We start from the raw sequence: 10807 nt of genomic DNA on the forward strand, positions 1-10807 counted from the left end.
ATAGACCCAGATAGCAACGTGTCTGTCTTGTTGCTGGCATGTTGCTTGTTAATGTATGCGTTGCTAAGCATGTGTTGCTATCAGAATTGCAGTAACTGAGTCCTCATTTGTTGGCAACTTGATGCCTTCATGATATGATAACTTTGAGTAGCAACTTGCCAGTAGTTTGTCGATAACTTTAAAATCGTCATCATCAAAATTCGCACTACTGCCATCATGTTGCCATAATAATATGCAGCATCATGTAATGCTTTCATATTGCCGACAACACAAGATAACATTGATGCAGCTATCTTGCTGTTAAACTGCTGGCAATACATATACACATTGTTGCCTGTGTGTTGCTACAATGTCGGTATATTCAAAATCGTTCAAGACAAATCTTTGGCAAGTTGCCAGCATCATAAGCAATCACAGATTTGTATGATTTCGCTGAGACACGCTTTGCTATCTGGGGAGATGCTCAATCACATTTAACCATAGCATGCGGAAAATGTTTCGTTTCGTGAAAAAATAAATACACTCTGTCTCTAAGCCGTTTGTCACTTTACCTTCCGATACACTCGACCCCATAGTTGTCATGAATGACCAAAGTCTCGTACTCCAGATAGGGCATTTCTTGGCCATTCAACGGTATATAACACACTTGGTGATTTGGTTGTATCTTGCCGATGTGATAGATTCCTTCGTGCAATATTCTGCCGACGAATAAAGCGTAACCATCCTCGGTTTCACCGGCAGGTAGGGCATGTAGAGGCACGCTACCCTCCCAAGATTTTACCCAATTCACGTCTTTACCACACAACACCTGGAATTCTCGTTTCTCGTGGCCATTTCCGCCCCATGCGATTGTGCAGACGTTGTCGCGAATTCCACCCGGGGTTACTGTACCTTGATGATGTGCTCTACCGATGTACAAACCATCCTCAGAAGCCATCACTGCGTTCCGAGGTAGTCCAAATGCCTCACTGAAATCCACCCAGAAGTGACACGTGTCCATCAGTTGCTGTCTGATAGCAGGGGATGTAAACTGGCATTCTGGTAGAACGAGTTAAAAAAAAAATTATTGCGTTTCTTTCACGTATATTTGGATTAATCCATATAGGACATTAATGCACATTACAAACATATTTTATTACATTACAGTTCAGGAATTTTCAATCTTAAAAGACTAAAACAAATTCTACAGTGAATCTATAATGAGTTCTGTTAACATACCTTCAATTATCCATTCTCCGGTTGCACCCCAAGCAGTGCTAACTCCTATGTAATTTATGACAAATGGGCTTCTATCTTTATAAGACATGAACGGCATGTCAAAATCATCCTCACGACTAACACTTAATAGTCCATCGCAAGACCATCTGTAGAACAGAAGCAAATGAGAGATATATGTGTACAGTTTTGTGTATCTAAATTCATCTTAAAATTATATATATATATATATATAAAATTTCCTTCATGTATGAAAATATCACATATCTCATCAGGATTCAGTATGTCCCTAGTGTCTGCTTCTGCCACATCTGGTTCTGTATTATTTCTTTTTATCGCCGACATAGTATTTCCCCATCCTCCGATAATAATCTAAGATAGTGCCAAATTAATATTATGTAATTAGCCCTTTGGCTCATAGCCCTTCTATTTTATTATTATTAATTTGTTTCTATTGAGCTATATTATTACTTATATATTTTAATATTATGTAATAAAGAAATTATTTTTATTCTTTAAAAAATTATTAAAGTATGATGCGTAAAGCACGTAAACCTTGCAAATTATTGCATTACCTCATATACATTGGAGTCACCACCAAGATGTGTCCGTAAGGCAATCCTTGCATCGTGGCTAGCTTTAATGCCTAAACTAACGCTGTTTTTTGTGATAGGTATGTAACGATAGTCGAGACTGTCCGCAGTTGTAATTCTGACTAGGAAAGAATTGTCAATCAGTACGATTGGTCAAGAAACTATTATTCTTTTTTGTTGAAGCTTTAAATAATTATGAGATATAATTTATAATGGAACTCACTTGGACTCATTTTTTGAAAAGCTAGATTTCTTTGAATATACACAGGAATCAATATCAAAATTATTCATGCTAGTCATACACAGTTTGTATTCCCATGGTGCTGTGCTGTCCACATCTCTGATGAATCGTTATCTCTCATTATCTCAATTGGTTTATCACTTAAAATAAATAGTTACATTAAAATTCCATGTACAAACATATTGTTCGCTATCGATGATTATTACTGTGCCATAAATGTAGTGTAACTTTTATGATTGCTCTCTCATCTATTCCCTTCGAAAGATGCTTAGTTCCATAAAAATAATATCGCTGCGCTTGGCTTAGCGTCGAAACACTACCGTGTCTCTGGATAATGCATCGTCATATGAAACGAGTATAGGAAATGAGTATAAATCATATGCTATTAAAGACGCAATAGCATATTCATGCGATCGTGAACTTTTACATTTTAGGAATGTCTCAGGTGTGTGTATGTGTGTGTGTGTGTAGGTCAAGTCGGCGCGACGTGCCGAGCAACATAACACTGTCCGAAATTATGCAGATGATGCAATCGAGCACGTGCACGATCGTCAAGGTGTCAGTTGGTCCAGTCGCTCGCTATCTCGAGTGCAAAATCTGGCAAAATCTACACATCTGCGACTTACTGATAGGCATGACAGCTCTGGCTATACGTAAATATCCACTGGGAACACTTGCGACGTGATGCGAAGAATGAACGAGTGATCCTATCCAATCGAGAAGACGCGATCATGCGGTGATCGCGTCGCGAATCGCGAGTTCTGTGATTTTGTACTCACAATACTCACATTTTTCACACGGATGGACGTCCCACTATCTGACTACCGTTGCCGTTGCGTTTGGATTGGGAATGTTGTGTTGGAAGTTGGAATGCCAACAACGTCGCGATTTTGTCGACGTATCGATACTTTCATCTCGATGTTTCAAGCGATTAGCATCAGTAGTTTTCGCTCTCTGCTGTAAAATATTGATTACTCTTGTCACATGTATCGTCGCAAGGGCTCGGTGATACATTAATTATTAATTATCATGATATTAGAGATATATCAGTTTATATGATATTAGATTACCGATGGTACTGATGCAGTATCCTGCTTGAAATAAAATATCTTCGGGTTTGCGATATATCGCGCGCCAAGTTAAATTCGGAATTACAGACTTCTATAGAAGTCTGTGTTCAGGATGTTGCATGACATACATAATTGGCCTGAAGATACGATCGCATCAGCTACTTTTTCTTGAAGGTCAAGATTTTACTTGCATCGGTTTTAAAGAGAGTTTCATGCTCAGAATTAATTGCGTTCGACTTTCCATTCTGATTTTACTTTCTGTACACTATGACGTGCATGAATACTACACGGTGTTACTAAGAGGTCATAAATTATTCAATTCTTAATTATGGGAAACGCAATTTTAATACATATCTATAACAATAAATATATAACAATGCGTAATCATAATTAAATTAATTAAAACAACTGCTTAACTTTTATCAAATATACATAATTGCTCACTTTAGATCTTTACGTTAAATTTTTGAGAATAATATTTATAAATTATTTATTTATAAATTGATACGCTACGTATTTTTTTGCATGTATGCATCACACAAATAAATCTATCCAAGTGTTACACTCCGATTTTAATAAGCCTTGAATATGTTGTAGTTCAAGTCAAAGTAAGAGACACACATATTTTTTTATATGTGCTCTTATGACCGTTAAGGGGGTGAAACACCTTCTTGAAAAAAATCAATTCTGATATTTCCAAGTTACTTACCATTGAAACGATAAAAGATATAAAAAAAGTTTCAAATAAAAGTTTTATGATTTTTAATGTACTTTATAACAGTTCACTCTGATTTTTCGAAAATGTCATTTTTTTAAATTCCCCTCCCTCCACGATTTTTGAAAATTTTAAAATTTGTCTTATAGCAAAATTTAAAGTACATTTGTCGACAAATACAACCATGTACGATAAATATTGTTTCGCGAAGACGCATTTTTCAGAAATAAACTAGATATACCTTCATATCGCTGTTCGCGCGCTCCATCCGTATGCATGGCGCCTATCGCTATGCTTGTTTTTTTTTAATGTTTTCTCTCATATAAATATATTCTAAATGTTATGATCCTTGCTTTTTATACATATATTTTTTTAATTAAAAATTTTTAAAACTTTTTAAAATCTTATTACATATAATATTTTTTTGTTTTTTTATATTAAGTATTATATTTTTTATAACCTTTTTGTAGGTTTAATTTTATTGAATTTTTTTATTGTTTAAAATCTATACAATAATGAGAATGAATTTTTAGGATCAAAGAAATACTGTATGCACTTTGATTTTGCATCAAACACATTTGAACATTGCTTAAATATGCGTATATAAAAGTGGTTATATTGAAGAGAAACCTAAATGCGAGATACCAGTAAATTTTTGTTTTAAAAATTGTGAGTATCGGTGACTCCTGTCACGATATAGTAATTTTTAGATGTGCTTGGTGCACAAAATCAAAATACATACAGCATTTCTTTGACCTCAAAAATTCATTCTTATTATTGTACAGATTTTAAACAGTAAAAAAATTCAATAAAATTAAACCTACAAAAGCTTATAAAAAATATAATAATACAAAAAAAACAAAAAAAAACATTATATGTAATAAAAATTTTAACAATTTAAAATTAAAAAAATATATGTATAAAAAGCAAGGATCATAACATTTAGAATATATTTATATGAGAGAAAACATTTTAAAAAAGCAAGCTTAGCAATAGACGTCATGCATACAGATGGAGCGCGCAAAAAGCGATATAAAGGTATATTTAGCTTATTTCTGAAAAATGTGTCTCCGCGAAACAACTTTATCGTACATGGTTGTATTTGTCGATAAATGTGCTCTAAATTTTGTTATAAGACAAATTTTAAAATTTTCAAAAATCGAGGGGGGATCGAAAGGGATTTAGAAAAAAATATGACATTTTCTCGAAAAATCAGAGTGAACTTATAAAGTACATTAACAATCACAAAACTTTTATTTGAAACTTTTTTTTATATCTTTTATCGTTTCAACGGTATAAGCTTGGAAATATTAGAATCAAATTTTTCAAGAGGATATTTCATCCCCTTAACGACCGTAAGAGCATGTATAAAAAAATACGTGTCTCTTATGTTGACTTAGACTATAACATATTCAAAGCTTATTAAAATTGGAGTATAACACTTGGGTAGGTTTACTTGTCAGTATACATTAATGTTATATGTGTATTTTGATTCTTCAAACGCATTTTTTATATTAAAAATAAAATAATATATAAAATTATAAATAGATAAAATTTCATCTAGAATTCTGGCTCAAATTATAAATCATCTAAAGTCTTAATTTTAATTGCATATACTTAAATAATAAATTTAAATGAAATTAGAAAAAAAATCCAATTTCGTTTTACATATTAATGTTAATATCATGTGCATATTTTCTTTCTTTTTATGTTACAAATGAATTAATAAATAATACACATATACATATATCGAACGTGATGCACATTTACACACAAATAGAATCGTTTAAAAAAATACACATTTTATATCAAACGTTATTCGCGTACTAACGTTGCATATAGTACGTATGCAAAACAATAGAGACATTGACATTTACATTCAACTGCCGGGGTTATTGCCGTTCAAGTATCTATTGAAATACATCTGATTAACTTAGGATCAGTGTGCTTGAATGAATACATGCGAACGCACGTGCGTGCGCGGAAAGTAGAAAGCATTAAAAAGGACAATGAGCAAAACTATAAACGCTGCACAGGTGTACTTAGACGTATACGTACTATTCTGACTTCCGTGAATAAGTGGCAAAGAATTGTAATTTTTTCTGCTTCGTTTACGAACTTTCAAGCCAACTGTACAAACTTGCAACGCTGCGAATACATCTGGTACGTTCATACGCACGCGAATTGTTTCGAGCAAGATTTATTTCTAATGTACTCTTTTATTTTGCAATTTATCTACTAGGGATAATATTGACATTATCTCCATTCAGAAAATGCAACACACACACACTATTGTAATATTTTTTAATATAATTGCTCTTAGTTTCTTACTGGTTCTAAATGCATAAATCAATCATATTAAAGAATAACAGTTGCAAAGCTGCTTTTTCTGTTAAACGCTATTATTAAATTTTACTTTATTTAATTTGTTTAAGATCATAAACTCTATCCCTTTATAGGATAATATAATGATTTATAATATCCGCGATAACATAAATATAAAGTTATAAATGTAAAAGATTGATATGTTATTTGCTGTAAATAATAAAAAGAAAATTAAATGTTTGTGAGTGGAAATGTACGCTTTCTACAGTAAAAGTTTCAAACCGTGAGAAATAAGGTTCTCACATTAGATTTGCTATATTTAAGGGAATAGCAAAAAACTTTCTTTTTCACATAGCAACATTTATTATTCAAGCAAGACACTCGGTTTACGTACGTATTTAAAATATGTTTAAAATATCCTTCGGTCGGAATTTCAATTAGTTCAACTTAAAAATTTCCGAAAAACCGTATATCTAGATATCCAGATTAAATCAAATCGATAACACGATAAGCTTACGATTAATTAGAATACAAATATATGAATAATTTATTATAATATGTAGATGAAATTTTTATATTCAATTAAACAATTATAATATATCTCTCTCTCTCTCTCTCTCTCTCCATTGCTATATAATTGAAATTGAAGTCATTTCTGATATAGTAATTAATAATAGTTTTATATCTCGATATTATTTCTCAGTTAAATTTAATTGACTTTATTTCAAATAAAATGGAATACGCATGATACAATTTTTAAATTATTAAAAAATATGTATATTTATGCCTTATAGGAATGATTTTGATTATGCTTTCTTATATTTTTTTACAGTTTATGACTTTTTGATTACAACATCTAATATTTTCTATGCTACATTGAAGAAATAATATAGTAGATACTTGTTGAGAGTTAATTTCGTTAATCCAAACTTGCAAATGCATAGCAGATTGGAAATAGCACAAATCATATGTAAATTATGCATTTTATTGCTGTACCGAAAGTTTTAGCTGAGAAGATATTTTTAGGCAATTATAAGATCGACTTACTCATTACTATATCGTGCAATCAGTGATGTAAAGAATATTATAATATAGCTGATTATTGCAATAGGGCAAAGGCGGAAAGACAATCCTTCCTAGATTTATTTCATGCAGTCTTCGTGCATTAGGTATGTAGGTGGGTCATAATACTGCACCTTACAGTTCATCGTGCAGTTGCACAGAGAAATGACCCGTTGCTTTCCCTGTAAAAGCGAAGAGCTAAATCAGGTTGACTCGTTTCTCTCTGCTCTGTATGGTCGGGTCCCGACCAATGTCACATCAGTATGTGCGCACCGAGATCGCTTTTACCTTTTCGTAAAGCGAGGGAGTGGGCTGCTGGGGGTATAAAACAGAAAACAGCGCTTTTGCTAGCCAATATGTGTGTAGTTCCATTTTAGTAGACACCAGAAAGGTGTTTAATTCTTGCTTAATTGACATTGAGTTATTATTGAAACGTGGCGAGAGTCAGTATGCTGTTAGTAAGTAGACACCAGTTCAATTTACAAGTGACGTCTGAATATTTCGGAAAACAAAGTTTAGCACATTTATATCTCACGCGTACAGAAAAATAGCTGTTGCTAAGAAAAGTGATTACTCAGTTTATTTTTTTTTTAATGAAAAAAATTATTTAACAAATAATGTTTTCTTTATAACAGTCTAAAAATATATTTCTTGTAAATTTTAAAAAAACTTATTATTGTGCACTCAAAACAAGAATTTATTTTCTTTTGAAGAATATTATAAAATTTCATCAAAGAAACGACTTTATACATGTAATAAGCAAATTAAATTTGTTTTAATTTGGTAATCTTGATTGAAGTTAAACTTTATCAGAATGCAGAATACATTTTAAATAAATGATGCTTGTGATGAACTTATGATGGATATATGAACTTTTAAAATGCTTGAAACTTATTATTAGTAATTAATATTTAAATACAATAGATACGTATTTTTCTGTGTTTAATATCGCGCGTTATATTAAATGTCATTTGTGCATTTAAGAATACATAAAAATGGAAGAAATCAAAATACTGCATTCTTCTTGTGTAACTATATTTAATCAATTACTCAGATTTACGTAATGTACTATTATTATAAGTATATTGTAGAAGAGAAAGTATTTTGAATTAAATTTTAATTTATTATTTCAATTTTAAAATTATGCACATTACTTTGCTTTCTGAAAGAAATTTTGATTTAAATTATTGGAATAATTTGTGATTATAGCCGCAGTATTCTTTTAATTTTACATTAGATGACATGATGATTAGTTTCTCATGATGTAATTATCTTTTCAGAGCGCGGTGGTAATTTGTTATTGTACGATAGTTGCAAATGCAGAGACGCCTCTGAACAGTATGTATTGTTATTATGTTTCTTTTTATATTCATGTATCTCCGTAAAAATTTTACATTCATAACTAAAATTAGAGTTAATTTTATAAAAATAATGCGACACTATCAATAACACATTATTTTTATAAAGTAACATTTTTTGTAAAAAGTAACACATTACCGTTATTGTTACTTAGAAAGTGATAATTCGTTACTTTTTTCGTAACGTAAAGTTAGATATTGAATTTAAAAATTACATTATTTAATAATCAATATTAAAAAAAACTCTAACAATAAGTCAATTTTTATATAGTAAGCTTTTCTCTATATTAAATTTATGTAATATAAATTTTCTGTAATTCTTCATATTAATATTTTTATTATTGACTATATATTTATTTATAAGAATTTACATTCATAAACGCAAATTTTATTTTAAAAAAATTTCTAGTACACGTTATATGTATATTACTGATTTTTAGTATTAACTATCGGAATGCCTAAGATATATAAAGTATAAAATATTTTTTAATATTTAAATTTCTATTTAAATAAAATATTTTTATTCAATCAAAAATACATTTTATTGAACAGATATTAAAAAGACAACAGGAAATTAAAGTAACAATAAAAGTAACGGCTGAATTCATTACTGTAAAATATAACGACGTTACATTTTACCATTATAAATAGAAAAAAATAACAACCGTTATCTTAAAAATGTAATGATAACGGTAACGATGTTACAAGTAACTCGTTCTCCCCGACTCTGACTAATTGTAAGATTAATCACAGTGCTTTCCGGCAAGCATCAACTAACAATAACATAACTGTCATAATTTCTCGTTGAACAATATAACTGTTACGTGTACATAAGCTACGTGTTATTAATTATATTATAGTATGATATTGTTGAGTGAGAAATTATAACTGACAGTTATATTACTGTTAGTTGGTGTTCGCTGAGAATTCAGAACATTGGCAATGTATTGAAATCTTCAATTAGAAATAAATTGACTTCAATCTAAACGCCATTTCGTTTTGTAGGCTACTCTTTTACTGGCGGTAGCAATGGGTACGATTACAGTAACACCGTTACTAGTAATGGATACTTGGGATCTAAGGATAGCTATCGAAACGGTGGAAGCTTTTATGGTGTTGGAGACATCAATCACAAATTACCCAACCATGTCGGCACTCACTCGTTAATTAACATCGGTAATCAGGAATATCAAAGTAGTATCGGAGGAAATGACGCAGGAAACAGTTATAACGGATATTCCGCGAACGATCAAGGAAATGAATATGCAGGATATTCCAATAATTATGAGAATTCCGCTAGTGAATCTTACACTAAACCCACTTATCCAACGTCTTCACCACTCAGAGGATATATTGACGCTAATAATAACGGGGAATCGACTTTTAACACGTACACAAGCGATTCGACTCATAAAGACTCTGATGTTGGTCAATACGCGGCTAGTAGTAGTAGTAGTAGTAGTAGTAGCAGCAGCAGCAGCAGCAATAAAAGAATACCCGCTTATTCCGGATACTCCAGGCCAACCCGGATATCAGACAATTATCCTGAAAGTTCTACTATTAACGGCGTACAGGGATATCTCGAGTCGTCCGGCTCTTCAAGTTATTCCGAAAGTGATCACATCTACTCGCCTTATTCGCCAGGTGGTCTGACTAGCGAGTACTCGTTTGGAAAGCAGAAAAACGACCCATTGAACTTGAAAGGAGGCAACAAGTACAGCGGCATTTACTCGATTTCATCTGGAACGCGTTACACGCGGGGAAATCCTGTGCACGTGAGCTTCAATCGCGACGTACCGTCGTTTATATCAGGAGATTCCGGGTTGAGCAGTCACTTTCCCAAGGCACACAATACTTATTCTTCGGGAAAATTGAATAAACACGGCTACAAATTATCTCGTTACACTCCGAATAGCAGCGCAACTTATGTGTCGAGAGAACGCGATGGCTATTACACGCCTTATGGTAAGGGTGGTGGGAAAGTTATTATAATTAAGAACAACAACCCGAATTACACCGGTCGTGTTTACTCCGACGACCCGCTTTACGCTGGCAGTAACGGTGGTTACAGGAGTAAGAGTGGTTTTGCCAATGGTTTCTCTGCTTCGTCGAATTTTGATGGATACACTGGTAGTAGTAATTACAATGATGGTCCCACTGTACTCAGACGATACAGGGCCAGTGGTGGTCCTGTATTTGTGCAAAAGTCTGTTAACTTCCAAGAATAG

At 32.2% G+C, this 10807-nt stretch overlaps 2 protein-coding genes across 4 annotated transcripts; one reads left to right on the forward strand and one right to left on the reverse strand.

The window, feature by feature from the left end:
* Positions 1 to 2957, reverse strand: LOC108721512 (C3 and PZP-like alpha-2-macroglobulin domain-containing protein 8). Of its 3 annotated transcripts, none has more exons than XM_018446105.1 (6): positions 2838 to 2957; positions 2032 to 2189; positions 1791 to 1930; positions 1463 to 1587; positions 1219 to 1364; positions 1 to 1038 (listed from the first exon to the last, which is right to left on the reverse strand). In XM_018446105.1, the coding sequence occupies exons 2-6, from the start codon at positions 2039 to 2041 to the stop codon at positions 548 to 550; spliced, it is 912 nt and encodes a 303-aa protein (XP_018301607.1). In that variant the 5' UTR covers positions 2042 to 2189; positions 2838 to 2957; the 3' UTR covers positions 1 to 547. The 3 variants fall into 3 exon arrangements, with proteins under 3 accessions (XP_018301607.1, XP_018301597.1, XP_018301588.1); XM_018446095.1 differs by having other exon boundaries at positions 2676 to 2957; XM_018446086.1 differs by having other exon boundaries at positions 2554 to 2957.
* Positions 2958 to 7592: 4635 nt separating this feature from the next.
* LOC108721243 (uncharacterized protein DDB_G0271670) lies at positions 7593 to 10807 on the forward strand. Its single transcript, XM_018445674.1, has 3 exons — positions 7593 to 7679; positions 8502 to 8559; positions 9585 to 10807. Exons 1-3 carry the CDS (start codon positions 7671 to 7673, stop codon positions 10805 to 10807), a joined length of 1290 nt encoding a protein of 429 aa, XP_018301176.1. The 5' UTR covers positions 7593 to 7670.

Source organism: Mycetomoellerius zeteki, unplaced genomic scaffold, assembly GCF_001594055.1.
Source record: "Mycetomoellerius zeteki isolate Tzet28-1 unplaced genomic scaffold, Tzet1.0 scaffold105, whole genome shotgun sequence".
In the NCBI taxonomy this organism is placed as follows: Eukaryota; Metazoa; Arthropoda; class Insecta; order Hymenoptera; family Formicidae; genus Mycetomoellerius; species Mycetomoellerius zeteki.